The sequence below is a fragment of the Camellia sinensis genome, chromosome 1 (assembly GCF_055761805.1).
Source record: "Camellia sinensis isolate YWXY chromosome 1, ASM5576180v1, whole genome shotgun sequence".
Taxonomy (NCBI): domain Eukaryota; kingdom Viridiplantae; phylum Streptophyta; class Magnoliopsida; order Ericales; family Theaceae; genus Camellia; species Camellia sinensis.
The window spans coordinates 139,667,151-139,689,468 of NC_138961.1; the positions used below are offsets into that span (position 1 = coordinate 139,667,151).

Here is a 22,318-nt window from a genome sequence, read left to right on the forward strand (position 1 = left end):
CAGTGAGGGCTTCAATTGCACGTGGTCTCCGCCTCACAAACCAGTATAGATTCTCTGAAACCGAAGTTGATGAAAATAGTCAAATTTGGGAATTTCGTTTGGCAAGACTTAAATTGTTGCAATTCATAGACAAGCTGGAGACATTTCTTGGGATAAATATGGGCAGGTAATACTTAATAGCTCTATCAAGAATTTATTTTTCTCTTGTGCAAAGGTAGCATAATCACCTACTTTTAACCTCTACTCTATTTATATATTTCAGTTTAGGGTTCCATGGAGCCACGTGGTTTCTTGATGTTACAGTAATCAAAAGTTTTGATATGACTATCCACTTATATGTAAAAAACTATGTTTGCAAGTTTATTTATTATTGTTTTTGCTCCCTTTAAGTGGTCTAACTTTTAGAACAAAGTGAATTCCCATGTGTATGCCTGTATGCAATTATCTATTGTGTTGTACTACATGTATTGTTGCACACGATGATCTTTGAATTTGATGGCCAGGTTCTCTCCATATGTTCTTGACATGGATAAGAAGAAATATTTTGTTTGACATGTAATTGTATGGATTTTTTAATGTACAGGGTTGGCACCTTTAAGGTACTTTTGTAATTAAAAAAATCAATGTGTGTGTGCGAAAACGCTGTTTTTTTTTTTTTAATATTCTGCTTTTGATTTAATGAATAATATGGTCTTGGTCTCTGTCAAATAGTTGAATTGGTGTTGAATTATGTCTATGATGTCTCTTAATAATAGTTGAAAATAGATCATTCTTCATCCAATTCTGTCCCTGAACATTAAAGAGTCCCAGGGTGCAACAAGGGCATCCTATGTCGAGGTTTCCTGTCCTGCCATTGCTCCCTAAGGCGTAGGCATTCTAAAATGGCAATAACTTTAGTTACCAGAGAAAATTGTTTTATTTTTTTAATTATGAACCTATTGACTAGCTTGGAAAAGTCTACTGCATCAGTTATTTCCATCTCCAATTTCATCCTTTCAAGCTTAATCTACAATTTGAATTGGAAGTTGACCAGCAAGAGCTTGTTCTTAACAGTTCCTTTGTATCTTTGTGTAGTTGGAGGGTTGGGCCAAGGAAAGAGAAGTTGCTGGATTGAGGGCTAGCTTGAATACATTGATGTCTGAGGTTTGGGCCAAGGAAGGAAGCTGGAGATTCTTTGAGAAAGAAGTGGAAAAAGATTGAAGAATTTGATGGCTGCAGATCTGAACTTGAGTCCATATATAATGCTCTACTTAAGGATTTCTTCTGAACTTGAGTCCATATATAATGCATTGTACAATCATGGTCTTGACTAACTAATGATATCACTGTTGTAGTGAATTTGACTTGTTTTTTTGATGTTTGCCTACTAGATGTTTGTATTGATAATTGAATTGAAGAAGTGCCAAGAGACACATGATCACTAGCTTTATACATTGCTTAAGCACAAATTTCACTGGTTGGATTTTAGCCCAACTTTTTGAACTGGTTGGTCAATGCAGATGACCAGAAAAAAGGCAAAGAAATGAAAATTTTGGGTTCCTAGTTGCTTATAAATCTAGCAATAGGGTTGCATAGAGCAAACATGAGATCCCAAATTGTGAAGCCAGTTTAGCAGCAGCAGCACAGAGAAATATTAGGCCCCCAACCCAAAAAAAAAAAAAGGAATAACGCCACTAAAATGACGTCATTGTACACATTAATTTCCACCACCAGCAGCAGCAACAGCAGCAGGGGGGCAAATAATATTTATAATAAAAAAAAAGGTGGCGTTTTGAAAAAAACGCCACTAAATGACGTCATTGTAACATCACAAGTTAATTTGAGACGGTTTGAGACGGAAGGTGGGACGGATGTTAAAGATTTTACGGCGTTTTAAAAAACGCCATCTAATATTTTTAGCGACGTTTTTTAAACGTTGGAAAGCTATTACAGCGGCCGTATCCGCGACGAAAATATTAAACGTCGCTATAAGATATTACAGCGTTTTTTAGGCTTTTCGCGGCGTTTTAAAAACGCCGCTAAAAAACGAATTTCCTGTAGTGATTACATAAAAATTCATATAAAATAATGTGATATTTTTGTAATTTACACATTTTAAAAATACTACTAACAGTGTGGTTCCATCTATGTAGTTCGATATGATATTTGTATTTGGGTTTATTTTGATCGAGTTTACATCTCTTATAATCTTTGTATATATTGGATTATTTTTGGATTCTGAGATTTATAATGAAGGAATATAGTGTCGATAGAGCTAAGTCATCGTAATTTCATTATTTATGATTAAAATTATTTGTTGTTAATCCTTTGCATGCTAATTTGTTAGTTGGTTTTATTTTTATTTTTTTGTCATAAAATGACTGAGCTTGTGAACGGCCCAATTCGGGTTCATCAGCCTACCATGGGCCTTATTTTGATAATTTAAATTGTAACTCGTTTAAGTTTCAATATAGATAGACTATTCACAAAAAATCAAATTGATTAAATAATTACAAGAATATGGTTTTTTTACATTTATTTGCAACAAAATAGATGATAACTATAATTTTATAAACAAATTATTTTTTTTAAAGGTAAATGTGATTACAATGATCAGATTAGATCAATCTTTTTTCACTTATCAATAAATAATATAATAAATTGAATTATTAAAATAAAATCCGTTTAATAGACTGCCCCATGTCCGAACTGAACTGTCCAATTCTCTTAAGAGGATTGGATAGAAGCTGTAGGCATAAAAAGGACCATTGAACATGAATTTTCATTTTCATGGAGTACATGAATGTTGTCACAAGAAGGCAGGGCAACAACTTTAATGGGTGGCTTTCAATTGACTTTATTGGCTCTCATCACTCCCTGCATTTCCATCTACCTCCTCCTCCACAAAAAATTATCTAATAGGTCACGAAAATTACGTGTTTATGTACCCAACCAACGTTATGTTGTCCTTTGTCTGTCATTTCTTTATTATTAAGCTATATATTCAATTAAACTCTTGCTATTGATTGGACACAACCACCATAAAATTCTTGAGAGAGACGACATAATGGTCCAGACGACATCCCACGTTTATACTCCAAAAATTTATCCCAGCCCAACTCCTTCGACATTTAAAACTCTCCAAATCTTGTGAATCTTCAAAGATTTAGCATTTCTTGAAGAAGCTATGGAGCTTTCTGATCAACAACCCGATCACAACGAGAAGAGGAAGACAAAGAAGAAGAAGAATTTGGAGAAGTGGAGTACTAGAATTAGCTTCTCAGCTGCGTTGCCTGACGAGATTTCTGGTTCTTTTGCTGATAGTATTTGCTTAGTTAAGTACTCGACTGACCCTTTTTCGGACATAAGAGAGTCGATTCTAGAGATAATTCGGAGTGCGGGAGTTCAAGATTGGAAAGAGATGGAGGACTTGGTTTACTGTTACATTGCTGTCAACCCAGCTGAAGTTCATGAGTTCATTGAAGATGCTTTTCTCAGTTTGTGTGTTGGTGATATTTTGTTTGTCGAACAGATCGATTAAATTTTATGGCATTTTCTTGAACTCAAAATGGAGTGATTTGTAATCAGCTTTTCTTGTTCTATGTATGTGTTTTCTTTAACTTCTGGTATGTTGGAGTTCATTTTTAATTTCTTTCCTTTTGCTTATTTGCTGATATACTTGCAAAACAGGAGCACATGGCTCTCTCTCTCTCTCTCTCTGTCTCTGAGACACCATAGCAATTTATTTATTTATTTTTGAATTTGTTATTCAACCAAGGTTTCAGAGAATCGCCTAGAGGATCCAGACTCTTCAAAAAAACATTGTCCTGACGATTCTCGAGAATATGGAGATCATAGCAAAAAATTTTGTGAAATAATTTTGTTTTTTTGGGAGGTGACTTTTTTTTTTTAACTAAATTATTATTTTTTAAATTTGAGTAAATTATATAAATGGTGCTTATAATTTATACGATGTATCAATTTGATCCTTTTTATTTGAATTTGCTCGATTTTGCCTCTTAATTTAACATATTCTGCCATTTTAGTCCAATAAATAACGGTTGTTAAGCTTGGTGGACAGAAAGTCTACACAATGTGTCAATTTGGTCTTTATTGTTTTAATTTGCTCGATTTTAACAAGGACCAAATTGACACATTGTGTAAACTACATGGATCAAATTGACACATAGTTTGATTTTTCGTCCACCAAACTTAACAACCGTTATTTATTGGACTAAAATGACGCAATCCGTTAAATTAAGGGGCAAAATCAAGCAAATTGAAACAACATGGACCAAATTGACATATCGTATAAACCACAGAGACTATTTGTATAATTTACCCTTTAAATTATGTCAAATTTATTTACTTGTTAAATTTTTTTGGGACTTACGCATATGTCTTAATAGATAAACTTATTATCCAATAGATCATGTAATAATTAATGACATTTTTCATCAAATACTATTAAAAAATATCATTAATTGTTAATTTTTACTGATAGTTTAAAAAATCTGTCACAAAAAAGTCACAAATTTTTAATTTTCTGCCACAATTTGAAAAAATCATCACATAAAAAGTCATTACTTATAAGTTTTAGTGATAATTTACAATAATCGTGACAAAAAAAGTCACTAATTGTTAATTTTTAATTTTTAGCGACATGCAGAAAAAGTCACAAAAAATTATTTTTAGCAACGATTTTGCTATGACTAACTCTCAATAGGACTTAATGAGAATTAAATCCAACCATTAGGATCTATTGGTAATTTATCCTAAATTTTTCTCGACTAGGTGATAGTAAACATTTTTAACAATCGATAAATAATAATAAAAAGTCTTGAAAAAATAAAAATAAACCAATTTTCTAAGTTTTTTTTTTTCTTTTTTTGATAAAAAAAATTGACTTGTTTTAGTATTTAGTGATTTTTTTTCTTCAAAATTACGCCCCCCCCCCCCCCCCTCCTTTTAGACCGACCAAAAATGTTTTAAAAATATATATAACTCAAAAGCTAAAAAAATTGCAAAAATATAAAAAAAAAAAAGTCCAAAAAATAGGTTGGCCTTTTAGTTTTAGCCAAATGATTTGTATCAGTATCGATCACAATAAATTTCTTAACTTTTTGATGCATCAAGAAGTCGAATTCACTATTAATTGTTACTAAAAAATCTTATTTTTTATTTGTTAGAGGCATTTTTATAAATAAAAAAAAAAATGTCACTAATTATTAATTTTTAGCGACAGTTAAAAAATTCATCAACAAAAAAAGTTACTAATTATTGACAAATTTAAAAAATCACCACAAAAAACTTATCATAACTTGGAACGAATAGGTCGACTATATCACACGACTAACTATACTCCATGTACTTCCCCGTGGTTTGGGTCAGCACCATCTTCGGCATCAATGGTGCTGATACTGGTAGAAGCACTTGGCATTACTACACCTGTCGATTGCTTCACTACAGATTGATCAGGAACAACAACTACTAGTGATGTTTCATCGAATATTGCTTTTGGTAAAACCATGATTTTTGATTCCTTGTTCTTTCCCCACAAGAACGAGTACAGACCTGATACGATCAACAGCATTCCTAACAAGCTGCAATCATGTCGTAAATTACGGAGAATGAGTTTACACAATTATTGAAAAATGGCTTTGATTTCATAAAGATTTTGATTGTTGAATTAGTCACTTTATTCGAGTTGGTATAATATCAGGTAAAAATTGTTGACTTTAGTAGTTACCTTCCGACAGTGATGGGTTCATCAAGAAAGAGAGTTTCGGCTATAGCTATAAAAATGAGGGCCAAGGGGTTGAACATGGAGGGATAGGTTGGTCCTCGGTGCCTAATTGTCCATGAAATTAAGCAAAATGATGCAGCCGTAGCTAATGCCCCCTGTTAAAAAAAAAAAAAAAAAAAAAAAAAGACTCCAAAATCATACACGCTTCTCTCCGGTTCGAAATCAAATTGGAGGAGGTTGTTGGGCTTCTATGGACTCACCAAAGAGCTCATATCGATGATCTGAATCGTTCAATGTGTAGGGCTACTCAAATATTTTATTTCTGCAAAAAAATATTTTGATCGGTTATCAATAATTACTTGATTCGAACACATTTTGTGTCAACAATAAGTATGATTTTAAAAATAAATTATTAATACAAATATACTCCAATTAAGTACCTATTGATATCCGATTAAAATAATTTTTTTCAAGATAAAATATTTGACAATTCCTACACAATTAATGATTTGAATTATCAGTGTGGGCTCTGTAGTGGGCCATGTACGCCTAACATCATAATTAATTTCATGATTCATATGTGTGTGTATATATATGTTAGAAGTTGAACTCAGGCAATGTGTGTGCAAAAATTATCTTAAAAAAAAAAAAGAAAAACATATAGTTGAACAATTACACAAGGTCAAGGACAATTTAAAATCGAACATCTGAACAATTACACAAGGTCAAGAATTTGATAGTTGTATTTGGAGAGTTTAGTTCTTAATTAAAAAGTCAAAATTATTATAACACTGCAGTTGTGGGAATATATTTTCTGAGTACCAATACGTGGCCAAGGTGACGCCGACATGTCAGCCGAGGTGCCACGTGTCCTGATTGTTATGCCGAGGTCATCTTGGATAGGCCGAGGTTACCTCTGAAGATATAGGAATCCGAGATAAGCGGATGAGGGGCAAGAGTCCTAGAATGAGAGAAGACTTCAGTTTGTATTAAGATAAGACTCTTAGAGAGTTTATCCTAATCGTACTGGGAGTCCAAGATTAGCAGTAATCCTGAGTCCATAGAAGTTAGGCTTCTATTGGGACTAGGTTTATGTTGGCTATACAAGAGAGGCACCTCCATGGGTCTAAGGTATGCTTTTGATACTCAAGCTTGTGAGTTTAGCACTTAATTTATCTTTGAGAGATATACTGACTTGATTGTCGGAGTGCCCCTGGGTGGACGAACCACCGCCGGAGTCTTCTCTTTCTGTTGCAGGTTAGTCAGGTGCCATCTATTCTGCCGGTGCTCTCTAGCTAGATACTAAGATTGCAGTGTGGTCAGAAAATCACCCACACAATTTGGCGCCGTCTGTGGGAAAGAAAGAAGAATAGATGGCCAATGAAAGAAAGAAGAATAGATGGCCAATGACAAACAGAAGGATCAGATTGGAGACAACGCTCCTGCTGGGAGTAGGAGACCTATCAACCTCGACGTTGAAGGGAACGACCGCAACACAGAAACTCGTGACCAGAGTCACGGAGTGAAAGACGTCGGCCAGAAAGGTGACGCACCAAAAACAATAGATCGAAACGGATACTACAACAAAGATGACCTCCAGGTGTGGAAGGATAGAAACCTGCGGAGGAACGAAGACCCTTCCAGAAGGGATGCAAAGACAGGGGGCATGAGCGCTCCCAAGGAGATAACATTCAAGTATAGAAGAACTCATCTTAAGTGAGCAGATCCCGGATTCCAGACCCTGGATCTCAGATCCTAGAAGACATGATCTCGGCCTAGATGAGTAGGTCCGAGAAGATAAGAGCTGAACCTGAGTGAGCAGATCCAAGATTCTAGCAGACAAGATCTCGGCACTTAAGTCCGAGAAGAGAAGAACTCAGTGAGCAGATCTCAGATCCCAGAAGATGAAAAAAGAAAACACGCAAGTTTGGACTGCAGTTAGCCAGGTTGAAGACCTTTTATAAGGTTCGCAAAGGAGTATGTAGAAGTCATGCAGGGGGCAGAGAGAAGAAGAATATGTTTACCACTTGTTAAAATTCTATGTGAATTTACAAGTTAAGTTAAACCAAAATCATTATTTAACACTTGTTGAAATTTGTGTACAATTTACAAGTTAAGTTAAACCAAAATCATTGTTTAACATTTATTGAAATTTGTGGACAATTTACAAGTTGAAGTTAAACCGAAATCATTGTTTAACACTTGTTGAAATTTGTGGACAATTTACAAGTCTTAAACCGAAATCATTGTTTACCACTTGTTGAAATTTTGTATGAATTTATAAGTTGAAGTTAAACGAAGGTCATATTTAACACTTGTTGAAATTCTGTGTAAATTTACAAGTTGAACTTAAACCGAGATGATATTTAACACTTGTTGAAATTCTGTGTGAATCTACAAGTTGAAGTTAAACCGAGATGGTGTTTAACACTTGTTGAAATTCTGTGGGAATTTACAAGTTGAAGTTAAACCGAGATGATATTTAACACTTGTTGTGTGAATTTACAAGTTGAAGTTAAACCGAGATGGTGTTTAACACTTGTGGAAATTTTGTGTGAATTTACAAGTTGAAGTTAAACCGAGGTCATATTTAACACTTGCTGAAATTCTGTGTGAATTTACAAGTTGAAGTTAAACCGAGATGGTGTTTAACACTTGTTGAAATTCTGTGTGAATTTACAAGTTGAAGTTAAACCGAGATGATATTTAACACTTGTTGAAATTCTGTGTGAATTTACAAGTTGAAGTTAAACCGAGATGGTGTTTAACACTTGTTGAAATTCTGTGGGAATTTACAAGTTGAAGTTAAACCGAGATGATATTTAACACTTGTTGAAATTCTGTGTGAATTTACAAGTTGAAATTAAACCGAGATGGTGTTTAACACTTGTTGAAATTTTGTGTGAATTTATAAGTTGAAGTTAAACCGAGGTCATATTTAACACTTGCTGAAATTCTGTGTGAATTTACAAGTTGAAGTTAAACCGAGATGGTGTTTAACACTTGTTGAAATTCTGTGTGAATTTACAAGTTGAAGTTAAACCGCGGTCATATTTAACACTTGTTGAAATTCTGTGTGAATTTACAAGCTGAAGTTAAACCGCGGTCATATTTAACACATGTTGAAATTCTGTGTGAATTTACAAGTTGAAGTTAAACCGATGTGATATTTAACACTTATTGAAATTCTGTGTGAATTTACAAGTTGAAGTTAAACTGAGATGATGTTTAACACTTGTTAAAATTCTGTGTGAATTTACAAGTTGAAGTTAAACCGAGGTCATATTTAACACTTGTTGAAATTCTGTGTAAATTTACAAGTTGAAGTTAAACCGAGATCGTATCGGAAGTAGATTGGTTTAAACACTTGTTGAAATTCTTTGTGAATTTACAAGTTATAGTTAAACCGAGGTCGTATCGAAAGGAAGATGGTTAAACACTTGTTGAAATGTTGAGAATAATTTACAAGCTGAAGTTAAGCCGAGGTTATGATAAAGGATGATGGTTAAAACACTTATTGAAATTTTTGAGAAAAATTTACAAGTTAAAGTCAAGCTCAAGCAATATCTGCGTACTTGCCAAGACTACCAGGTTGTCAAAACTTGAAATATGGAAAACTGAAGTCTTGATAGAAGACATTGAGAAAGTGACAAGTTCTAAGCAACACTTGTGAAAATATTTGTTACAATATTTTCAAGTGTTAGGACAAGGCCGAGATAAGCAAGATTAGAAGTTGAGACAGAGGTATTTTACCCGAAAAGATTGCACAGTCAAGGTGTACTTCGAAGACATGCAAATTATTCTAAGTGTAGAATCATACAAGAGCATAAAAAAGAAGACATTCATTCAAAAGAAGAAATTATAGAAATGCATTTAAAGAAGAAAGAAGGCACTTCGGCCTGAATATTGAAAAATAAATTATTCAGACTACAAAAATGGCACGTCGGCCAGATTAAAAGCATACAGAGAAGGACAAAGTACAAGGTACAAGGAGTAAAAGAAGGAAACAAAACTACTCGGCATCAATGGCAGGATATAGAAGACAGTTGGGAAGACTTCTCAGCAGCCTTCTCGGCCTCGAGCTCAGCATCGATCTCCCGAAGAGTTTAATCAAAGCTCTTCTCGGCGATTGGCACCTCGGAGTTTGAAGGCAAGGATTGAAAACAAGAATCTGGAAAAAGACACAGAAAACAGAAACAAGAATGTAATTCGTAATCAAGAATTGTGATGAAGCTATCAGGAAATCAAGACAAAAAGATTGCACAGGTGTGTCAAGCCAAGAACAGTGGCAGAAATCAACAGATGTGTGAACAGTGTGTATTCAAGAAGATGATTTGGAAACAACGGGTAAAACAGCAATGGTGATTAACAATGAAGCAGAGCTTCTTGGAAAGCAACAAGAAATAAAACCAAGAGGAACAGTGGCTTACCAGAAAGATGGAAGCTAGAATGAGAATTGCCGAAGTCTGACGACGGATGCGAAAATGACAGAATGACGTAAGCTTCACCGGAGGAGAAGAACGAAAACAGTTGCAGAGCTTGAAAGCTTGGAACAATGACAGATTTAAGCAAAAGAACTAGAAAGAGAAAAAGCCAGAGGATTGAATGAAAAAAGAGAAAAATCAGAGTCAAGAAGACGACAAAGTTCAAGAATAAAGCCAAGTGCACATGCACTAAGTAAGTATGTGAAGAACAAGAAAGTAATGACCCAGACACGATGCTAACAACAGAAAGCGGATATGACAAGAACAGTGCCAGACGTTCAAACAATTCAAAACTTGAAAACAGACGAAAATAAAAGACAACAGAGGGCAAGTAAACGGATTCAGAAGAGTTATGGAAGATTGAGCTTAATAAAAGAGTTTTTGAACCTACCAAGAGAAATGAACGCCGATATGAAGATCGCCAGAGTCAAATAGATGACTGGAAGTCGGGAACCCACCGAAGAATGTGAGTGGAGCAGTTGCAAAGCTCTTGGAGTTTACGAATTAATGGAACAAGAACCTCGGCTAGGAGGTGTGATCTCAAGAAGCTTGGAAAGCATGAAGCTTGATACTTGACAGAAGTGGACAGTAAAGTCCAGGGAACTTTGAGGTCGGCAAGTTTGATCTCGGACAGAGGGGCACAGATGAACGAACAGTATAGGTTCCATCACCTCAGAATGCCGAGGTAATAGAACCTAGGGGGCAGTTGTAAGGATATATTTTCTGAGTACCAACACGTGGCCAAGGTGACGCCGACATGTCAGCCGAGGTGCCACGTGTCCTGGTTGTTATGCCGAGGTCATCTCGGATAGGCCGAGGTTACCTCCGAAGATATCGAAATCCGAGATAAGCAGATGAGGGGCAAGAGTCCTAGAATGAGAGAAGACTTTAATTTGTATTAAGATAAAACTCATAGAGAGTTTATCCTAATCTTACTGGGAGTCTAAGATTAGCAGTAATCCTGAGTCCATAGAAGTTAGGCTTCTATTGGGACTAGGTTTATGTTTAGCACTTGATTTATCTTTGAGAGATATACTGACTTGATCGTCGGAGTGCTCCCGGGTGGACGAACCACCGCCGGAGTCTTCTCTTTCTATTGCAGGTTAGTCAGGTGCCATCTATTCTGCCGGTGCTCTCCAGCTAGATACTAAGATTGCAGTGTGGTCAGAAAATCACCCACACAAACACTATTTTTATTAAATTAGTTAAAATTTTGTTATATTTTGACTTGAAAGTTATTTTTTTCTATTTTGGCTATACATCATTTTAAATATATTGTCCAACAAATTCTATATTCTTTCTCCATATTATTTATATATTATTCTTATTCATTTTAATTTAGAATTATTTTTTATAAACTCAATACAATTATTTTCAAAATATGAAAAGTAAATTTTTTTGAATATTTGATTATGTGAAATCACTAGTTATATTTGTTGAGTCAAAATCACAAAAACTAAAAGGACTTACTTGATAGCTAGTTTGATAGAGGTGAAATTTAATGAAGATGCTCTAAGTTACCAAATCACTTTTTTAATTTTTTTTTTTAAATTTTTCATATCTTTCTATAAAAAATAAAAAGACCAATTAAAATAACCAACTTTCAAAGAGGACCTTATTTCTTCGTGGTTTGTCTAGCAATGATTGTTGACTTTTTAATTATTACTATTTTTGTTATTTATTAATTTCTTTATGTATAACCGATAAACTTCATAGAACTTGAAATTATCAAACAAAATCACAAACGTGATTGGATAATTTAAAAAGAATTATTTTTGCAACTGAACAAACAGTAATTAAAAAAAAAAAAAAAAGTTTGAATATGAGAACTATGAGTAAAAATAAAAACACAAACTTACGGAATAAATGATGGTAATGAGTTGGATATTCCATCCCAAGCTCCAGGAAGCCTTGCTTTTACCCAACCATAAGCCAATCACCGTTGATTGCATGAATCCTATTATGCACGTTAACATTGTTGCCCAATATTTATATGGAAATTCTTTAAATAGCTTCGCCTGTAAATGATGGTTACAAAAAGCCAAAACCATATTCCTTATAAATAAATATATAAAAAAAATACACGGTTATTCACTTTCAAAGGAAAATTATACATTTGTCTACTCAAAAGTATATCAAATTTTTTTTTTTTTTTTTCCACACAATAAACATCAACGTATACACATGATGATTATTGTTTGTATGTCCAAATAGAAAAATTAAGGCTATGTTTGGTCTGATCTTAGAAATTTGTTTCAGAATGTTTAAAAAAAAAAAAAAATTTAATTTAGTGCAAGAAAAAAAAGAATCAAAGAACACTTCTTATTTTTATATAATTTTATCTTTTTTGATATGTCAGATATAATTTTAAAATTAAAAAAAAAATCTTTTGAATATTTATTTTTTTCAAATTAATTATTATTTTTTTAAAAAAAAAAAAAAAAAAGCAAACCAAACATAACCTCGGTGTATAGCTTCTGTCCGTCGGGGTGGGAGAGAAGATTGGACTGTGTTATTGAATTCGTGAGAGCCCACCACTAGGAATCAGTTTATTTTTAAGACTTTTATATGTAAATTATCAATAAAAAATAAAAAAACTAAAAAAATATTTTGATTTAATAATTGTAATCATATGATTTTATCACATTTAAAATTAATGATTTATTTTTAAAATTACGTGATTATTATTATTATTATTATTATTATTATTATTATTATTATTATTATTATTATTATTATTATTTTGTGTGTGTGAATACAAGAGATAAATTACATGTTCACAATTATTAAATTAACTATTTTTTTTTTAATAAACAATCTACGTGCAGGAAGCCCACAAGTGCTCGACGGTCCAGTATTTTATGTCAAATGGGAGAAAAAAATTAGTGAAATTCATGTGATGATATATATAGCAACTTTCAAGTTGAGAGCCTCTCTCTCTCTCTCTCTCTATATATATATATATATATATTTTTTTTTTCTCATCCTAAGTTTTCTAGTTAAAGTGGATACTGGGGTAGGGGTAGGGGTAGGGGTAGGGGTAGGGGTGGGGGTGGGGTCTTCGGCAACCTCCGGCCTCCTCTCCCCTCCTCCTAACTCCTTCATTCCCTTCGTTTTTTGTTTTTGTAGTCCAATAACTTGCAAGGTATGGCTTTCCACCTTAGTGAGGTGTTTCTTCTCCTCTTCGCTTCAACACTGGCTATGGCCCTCACTAGATCCGTCACTTCTCCTCTTCTCTATCTGACATCGCCTCCATCTTCTTCCTTGCTCACCATCTTGCTCTGCTAGTTTCTTCGTCTCTCTCCCCAGATTTGTCGCTTGCACCATCTCTTGCTATGCTGAATTTGCTGCCTTCACTACCATCGGATCTATTGCCGCCGCTGCTAGATGTTGTTTGGTTAGTGGGTTTGTGTCTTTATTCTCTGTTTTTTGATTTTTTTGGTTCTTGATTGTGTCTTGTTTTGCTATTGTGTGTGTGAGAGTTCATCAAGGGTGTTATTTTTATGTTTACCCTCTCTGTGGTTGGAATTTATGATTTATCTCAGACATGCTCTATTGTCAAATTCTTATGATCGGCTCTACTTCACAGTACGAGCACAAACACATAATGTGTGTCTAAATATTTTCATAGCTTCTTTCCTGTGTGATTCTTGCTATATTTCTACTTTGTTTGGTGTAAGTTTTAGTTTAGATGGACTCTTATATCTGTCCTTTGGCTTTAATTAATGAAATTTCCTTCGAATTAAAAAAAAAATTCAAATTACATTTGTTAGCCGTTGGATGAATGGAATTGGATTGGGTATATGTATGAATATACCTGGACAACGAACCACGTAGCATAGGATAGAACACTAAACCCCAGGAATAGAGAGCCACGTGTCCAATGATGATTAGCTTTATGGGAGATGATCTGATGATGGGTTGTATGATGTCCAATGTAAAATGATTTACCCTTATAGAGACTAATAGTCAGTGCTCCTGCGAGGCACATGATTGCACCCCCAGTCTTGACCTTTCCAGCCTTTGTACAGAGTCGCAGCTTCTCCATTCTACAATACAACCATCCAACACAAAACAATGTTTTTAAATAGAGAAAATTGGTGAAAAGTCTAATTTAAAAAGGATATAAACTATTAGATTTAATGTAAAATTTTATTTGGCGATAAGGATATGCTAAAAAAATTTGTGGGCACCAAAAAAGTTGTTGGTTGTGACGACCGGCGATAGTAGATGGTGGTGGTAAAGTAGATAAATATGTGATATTCAACATATATGGTATTGAATTAGTGGCATATGTCATATTTCAATAGATAGGTATCTTGGTAAATTTCAACAGATAAAAAAATAGGTTTGGTAAATTTTAACAAATAAACGAATTGGGTGATTTCAATAGATAGGGTGATTGCAACAGACAATTATTTTTTTGGACAAATTGTGTCCTTCTGACCCAAAGAGATTAGAGTTTGGACCTAATGGCCCAAAAGATTCAGAAATAGACTTATGGCTTGAGTGCTCTTTTAAACATATATTACTAGTAGTCCACTTGTGCTATGCATGGAATTGCAAAAAAGAAATCATATCCATCCCACAATAGCTCTCATATCATTGTTATCATTGACCTAAATTACATGCTCAATTTGTATATAATTTATAAATTATGAATGTTGAGAGGGAGATTTGTGTTGAGATGATTGGGTCGGGCCAAATCAGGCTCGTTTTGGGTTAGTCTATGGGTTGCAAGGTTTCAGATGAGCTATCGACATTTAGGCGAGCAAACAACAGACATCGCCAAACTGGGTAATCGTCTCTGCATGTTTGGCCATGCAAAATTAGTTTAGATAGCTTGTTAGAGTGCCGAGGTAAGTCCGCGTGAGGTGAAGAGGCACGCCGAGCTAGGTTAGCTTGGTATGGTGCTTGTTCTTAGAAGCAGCCAGACTCAGTTGACTGCACATTGGGTAAGTGACTGGACTAATGATTTGCCCAGTTACTAACCAAGGAGTTGTGACTTTATTTAGTGATGAGGGCATTAAATGATGGGCATTATCCTTTATGAAGATGATTCCTAGTAGGATTCTACGATGGGGAATTAGAATCCTAATATGATTTTGCCAAGCGAAAATTATAAAAACTCATAGATAACTTAAAAGAAGGTAACACAATTCTATTCACAAGATTCAATAGAGCTTCTATCCATATTGATCTTGAGTACTAACTTAAGCATGAAAGAGGTTTTCCGGCACACACCTGCCGATAACGTATTCTTCTGGTTTTAGGCCATATGACATTGTTTCGAGGAGCGTAAGCTTGATTACCAGGATTATATAAGCGACAATTATTTCGTACTCGTACAATTGGCGTCGTCTTTGGGAAATACAGAGAACAAGCCTTTTGATCAAGCTCCTTTAAAAGATTTTAATAGCAAACAATAAACATCCTCCGTTCTCCACCGTCGATGGCCAGACTCCTAAGGCTAATAGGAGGCACAGAGATTTGCCGTTTGTTGATCCAATGCAAGATCTAGGCACTCAGCCTAGAAGAGGGCCTCATAGTGACGTGTGCGACAAGCGCCTTCATTCTTCTCAATGTTCTCCAACCCTATAAGAACATCAATGACGAAGAATGTCCAATGCCTAAGGCTTGGATAATAGAGTTAGGGAGTGTAATGAGATAATAAGGAAGATAGTGGCGGATATGGAGCTTCTGAAGTGCTAGGTGAGGGGAAAAGGTGTCGTTCGGGATAAAATCCGTGATGACTGCACTCAATCTCATCTTTCTAGGGACCAGATTATACATCCTACGCTACTGCTTTCTGGTAGTAGAAGAAACCATAGGATAGGTGACTCTTAATCACGATCTCTGAGGTCACGTTCGTATCACGCAAGGTCTGAGAGATCTAGGATAGAGATCCTATTCACAAGAGAGTAGCCATCGCCCCTCACATTCTCATTAGATATCGTCTTATTATTCAGAGTTTGCAAGATCAGAAGACTTGAGGACTGTTCTTGATAAAAGGGTTCGAATAAGGGAAATAGACCAAGTGAACCATCCTTAAAGGATGTCATCTTTGTAGAGGTTGACTCCCAAGACGCATAGCATCAAGGTGGCAATGTCAATGCCACGTGTTGTTTATGTGCTAGCGGACAGGGATCTGACAAGATTGTAGAGCACAACATTCTCACCGGAGATCAAGAGCGCACCTCTTCTGTAGGCTTCTACCAACTGAAGTTTTCAATCTATGATGGGAAGTCAGATCCTTAGATGTACCTTAGTCATTTTTGACAAGTCATGGTTATTTATAAAAGGAACGATGTGTTGATGTGGATCTTGTTTTCATCAAGCCTAGGGGATTTAGATTTGGCTTGGTTGGAAAAATTGCCTGAGGGCAGCATTGCCACTTGGGCATAGCTTGTAGAGGCATTCGTTACCAAACTCAAAACAAACACCAAGACGCCCAAGAAGGTTGATCATTTGCTGGCTATTGATATAGGGCCTCAGGAGACTTTGAAGTCATATAACAACAGATATTGGGAGACATTCAATGAAATTGACAAATGTCCTTCTAACCTAGCTATTGCCCAATAAGTGAGGTTTGTCAATCGAACATGGATTGCGAGACTCACTAACAATGACATCTCCCCTGACCATGGAGGCTATAATGGAAATGGTTTACTAGCACATAAGGGTTAAAGAAGATTTTGCTCATGCAAAGCAAAGATCGCCACAGCACTGGCAGACAAAAATTTAGCTAAAGTTAACATGGTTGGGAAAAATGAAAAGCAAGGCAGAAACTATAACAATAAGAATTGCAACAATAATAACCGGGCTAATCCACTTTTGAACAATGAAGAGGAGAAAGCAAGGAAGTTGAAAGCTAGCACTGTTATCACTATGGTATTCAAGAAGCCCATCTACCTTATCATTAGTGAAATTTGAGACAAGTCGTACGTTCGATGGCCAACCAAGTTAGGCGAGGCACAGAAGGGCTATGATGAAAAGTAGCGTTGCACATATCATGATGAAAAAGGGCATCGAATTGAAGATTGTCTACCACTTAAACAACACTTAGAAAAGCTGGTTGCAGTAGGACACTTAAACCGCTTCATCAAAAGTGAAGCTAGGGAAGCCTTCCAAAATCAAGACATGTCGAATGGAATGCCCTTTGACGCCCCTTCTCAAGGAGTTATCAATGTGATCCATGGTATGATTGACCTTGAGCAAGTTTGTAAGAGGTATGATTAAGAAGGCTGCACACATGAGGGAAGTACTCAATGTCCAGTTGACCTTCAAGAAGGGGAAGATAGAGATCTTTCTTTGATAGAGATTTGGCGAGACTACAAAATCCTTACAACGATGAACTAGTGGTAAATTTGTGCATCAGAAATTATGACATCAAGAGGATCTTAATCGACCAGGGTAGCTCGTTTAAGATCATGTACTATGATGCTTTTAAACAACTCAAGTTAGACGAAAGAGGCTTGGCACCTGCCACGTCTCCCTTGGTCGGCTTCAATTCAATGCTCGAATGGCCAGTTGGTAAGATCATACTATCGGTCAAAGTGGGTTCGGTGGTCAAACAAGTGGAGTTTTAGATGTTGAAGGTCCTATCCACTTATAATATTATTCTGGGAAGAGCATGGTTGCATGCCATGCAAGCCATATCATCAACGCACCACCTGGTTCCCAATGCACAAGAGAGGATTGAAGAGGTCCTGGGAGATCAAATTATGTTAAAGCAATGTTTTCCCATTGTAAAAAGGTAGCCAAGTTGCCAAAGGATTTGTTCAGATGATCGAAGAGCCGGAAGACGGGGAGGTTCTTGAAGATGCTAGTAATGAAGCCGAAGAGAAAGTCGTTGAAGAGCTTGTGGAAGTAAGGATTGATGAGAATGATTCGAAAAATTTCTTTTTGTTAGGCTCATCCTTGTTTAGTAATGAAATGAAGGAAATCATGGGCTTTCTAATTTCTAACATTGAAGTGTTTGCTTGGACGCCTTACAATATGCCTAGCATTGATCCAAGCTTGATCTGCCACTAACTCAATGTCAACCTAGATACTAGACCAGTCATTCAGAAAACTCACAGGTCGGCAATGCACTATGCAGAGGTAGTGGCCGAAGAAGTAGAAAACTTATTGGAGGCAATGGTAATTAGAGAAGTCCATTACCCTAAGTGGATTTTAAGCACTATTGTTGTGCTGAAGAAAAATGATTAGTGTTGCATTTGTGTTAATTACAAAACGGTCAACAAAGTGTGCCGAAAAGATAATTTCCCATTGTTAAGGATTGATCAGTTGATAGATTCTACAGTAGGTCATAACTGCCTAAGTTTTCTAGATACATATCGTGGATATCATCAAATCACTATGTACAAGCCAAACCAAGAGATCACTTCTTTCACAACTCGAAGAATGCAGAGGCAACCTTTCAGAGGATGATCACCAAGATATTCACCCCTCTGCTTAGCAAGTCAATGGAGGCATACATTGATGACATGGTGATAAAAAAAGCAAGAACAAGTTCGACCATCTCAACAACCTTTTTGAGATGTTTCATATTTTAAAGACTGATAAACTACGTTCAAATGCATCCAAGTGTGCGTTTGGTGTGAGATTAGGTAAATTCTTAGGCTTCTTAGTGACCAACCATGGAACAGAAGTAGACCCCTCACAAATCAAAGCGATTAAAGAGTTAAAAAGACCAAACACTCCAAAGGAAGTATAATATCTTGCAGGATTGGTAGCCGTGCTGAACAGATTTATTGACTGGTCTTTAGACCATTGTAGATGATTTTTCTAGGTGATAAAATCAAAGTTCAACTAGGATAAAGAATGTGACCGCGCTCTGGAGGATTTAAAGCCGTATTTGTCCTTATTTCCACTTCTAGTGACCCCAAAGCCTGGGGAAGAACTTTATTTGTACCTTGCAGTTTTTTCAGCATGTTGTCAGCGTAGTGCTTGGTCGTACAGAAGGAATACAACACTTGCGAACTTTCTTTGTGAGTAAAACTCTGCTCGGTGCTCAGACAAGGTATCTACCATTAGCGAACCTCACCTTAGTTTTGATGATGGCATCCAGAAAGTTAGTACATTACTTTCATGCATATACGATCATGGTGTTAATTGAATTACCATTGAAATCCTTATTTGGAAGGGCAAATTTTTTTGGAAGGATTTTGAAGTGAGTGGTTGAGTTAGGACAATTCGACATCAAATTCTAAACTAGAACTGCGATAAAGGATTAAGCTTTGCAGACTTTGTTGTTGAGTTCTCCCCAAGAACTCATTCAGTTTGCCCGGTCAACTTGACTAAAGAAACTGTGCAAAGGGGTGTAAGTATCACGAGAATTGCGCATCTAACAACCGCTTTGCAACAAGTTGAAGCCTTGTCACCAACAGAGCAGCCTAACAGTGTGCCACTGAGTTTGGAACTAGTGGAGCAACCTTCTGGACCCAACAACACACTGCTAGGGGAGGAAGAGGTAATCTAAGTAGTAGAAGATCTGATTTGCGATGAAGTGCCTGAAAGGAATATTGTAGGGTCGCCGAGCAAAGAAATCGTTGAACAACCTATCGTAATCCAAGAACCACCGGGTGTTAAGGTCGAAGAAGTAATAGTTATCCCAGACTTAAAGAAATCTTTAAATCCTTCTGAATGCTGGAAGTTGTTCGTTGGGGAGATGTAGAAACTATTATTTGATGGAGCTTCCAACAGACATGAAGTCGGGTCAGGAGTTGTCCTTATTTCACCAGACAGCCTAATTGCAGAGTAAGCAATCAGACTTGGATTCCTAACTTTCAATAATGAAGCCAAGTACGAAGCACTTTCAGCCAGTCTGAAATTAGTCCTCCGCATAAAGGAAACCAAGCTAATGGTGTACAGTGAATCCAAACTAGTGGTCAACTAAATTTCCAGTGAATATGAAGCAAAAGATGACAAAATGGCCAAATATCAAATGCTGGTTAGAGAAGAAATCAAAAAGTTTAATGCAATAAGGGTAGAATAGAATGGAAAAGATGAAAACAACAGTGCCGATGAGTTAGCCCACTTTGTCTCCATGCCTAACACAACAATTCCTAACCATCTATTAATTGAATTCTTGTTAAGACCCAGCATGGAAGAGCGTAAAGCAGCATAAGTGTTATGCATTGAGTTGGGACTATTATGGATGAATCTCATCATCACCTTTTTATAAGACAAGATTTTACCCTCCAACAAGAAGAAAGCACATAAAATCTTAGCAAAACTAGAATAGTTTTGGCTATCTCCATCTAGAGTGTTGTACAAGAAGTCTTTCACTTGTCCATATTTGAAATGTGTTCATCCTAGCAAGGTTGAAGCCTTCTTGTTTGAAATACATGAATAAATGTGTGGAAGTCATATTGCGGGAGATCGCTGGGTTACCGAGCTATTTCTCAAGGCTATTGGTGGCTGTATATGCAAGCCGACGCGTAAAAATACATTAGAAAATGTAAGAAGTGCTAGAAGTTTGCATATAAAATCCATCAACTGGCTAGAGAATTTCTACCTCTGACAAGTCCTTGCCTTTTTGCTTTATGGGGTTTGGATATTATGGGACCTCTTCCAGCAGCACTGGGTAACAGGAAATTCTTTATTGCAGTGACAAACTACTTTACCAAATGTGTTGAAGTAGAAGCACTTGCATCTATCAAAGAAAAAGATGTGGAAAAATTTGTGTAGCGGAATATTATTACCAGATTTGGAGTTTCCAAAGATTTGATCTCTGATAATGGTACTCAATTTGACGGAAAGATTTTCAGAGGATTTTGTGAAGAATTGAAGATTGAGTTCTATAACTCCATATCGGCCTATCCTCAGTCAAATGGGCAGGCGGAAGCTTTAAACAAGGTCATTCTTGATGGACTGAAGAAACTTAAGAAAACTAAGGGAAAGTGGCTTAAAGAATTACCTCATGTCTTGTAGGCAAACCAAACAACTCACAGAAGAAACTCCTTTTGCTTTGGCCCATGGCGTAGAGGCTATCATCCCCCTAGAGATTGGTTTGTCAACCATTAGAAGTGAAAACTTCGATCCTGACTTGAATGGAGAAGCAATTTCTTTGGAGTTGGACCTTGCAGAAAAGAGAAGAAAGAAGGCACTAGTTTACAAAGTTGCCTACGAACCAGAGTTCTCTAGAAAATAAAACAAAACCTTGCATTCAAGACAATTCAAGGTAGGAGACTGGGTTTTGAGTAAAGTCACAAGCAACACTCTGGTGTCTGATAAAGGAAAATTGGGCGCTAATCGAGAAGGACTTTATAAGATTGTGGGTTTTATTGGAAAAGGGGCATACAATTTGGAGGATTTGGATGGTCATGCTATTCCTAGGCTGTGGAACATTGCCAATTTAAAGTTATTTTGTTTCTAACTTTAATTCTTGCACTTTTCAATTTTTATCGTTAATAAATCAGGTAGACAATATTTCGTTTTAGCACTTTGCAATGTTTATTACTATCTTCGGTTGTAATTGATTTAGTACGATTAAGGGGCAATAGATTTGGCTGCCCTTTGCTTAATTGAGAATTTTTGTCGAGCTAGTTTTTTCTAGACGAAGTAGGTTGGAAGATGTTTTAAACTTCAAAACTCTTTGCCAAGCTGGTTTTGCTCGATGAGGTAGGTTGGAGGATGTTTCCAACTTTGAAAATCTTTATTGAACTAGTTTTTGTTCGGCGTAGTAGGTTGGAAGATGTTTTCAACTTCAAAACTTTTTGCCGAGCTAATTTTTTCTTATTGAAACAGGTTGGAGGATGTTTTCAACTGTGAAAATCTTTACTGAGCAGGTTTTTTCTCGGCAAAGTAGGTTGGAGGATGTTTCCAACTTCGAAAGTCTTTGCCGAGTTGATTTTTGCTTGACGAAATAGGTTGGAGGATTTTCCCAACTTTGAAAATTTTTGCCGAGTTGGTTTTTTCTTTTGGTTGGAAGATGTTTTCAACTTTGAAAATCTTTGCTGAGCTGGTTTCTACTCACCAAAGTAGGTTGGAGGATGTTTTCAACTTTGAAAATCTTTACTGAGGTGGTTTCTACTAGCCAAAGTAGGTTGGAGGATGTTTCCAACTTTGAAAATCTTTGTCGAGCTGAAGTTTGCTCGGCGAA

The 22,318-nt window shown here is 36.0% G+C and overlaps 1 protein-coding gene across 3 annotated transcripts in view; it reads right to left on the reverse strand.

Moving 5' to 3' along the window:
- Positions 1-5,257: 5,257 nt before the first annotated feature.
- The window catches only part of LOC114266185 (WAT1-related protein At3g30340-like), a 64,077-nt gene continuing 47,016 nt past the window's right edge, over positions 5,258-22,318 (reverse strand). The window contains exons 4-7 of one of the 3 annotated variants that reach the window (XM_082885349.1): positions 14,027-14,258; positions 12,069-12,227; positions 5,729-5,880; positions 5,276-5,582 (exon numbers count right to left, since the gene is read on the reverse strand). In XM_082885349.1, coding sequence (XP_082741475.1) covers positions 5,336-5,582; positions 5,729-5,880; positions 12,069-12,227; positions 14,027-14,258 — 790 coding nt within the window. In that variant the 3' untranslated portion in view covers positions 5,276-5,335. Of the gene's footprint in view, positions 5,583-5,728; positions 5,881-12,068; positions 12,228-14,026; positions 14,259-22,318 lie in introns of all 3 variants that reach the window. The other 2 variants (XM_082885357.1, XM_082885354.1) reach the window with 2 other exon arrangements.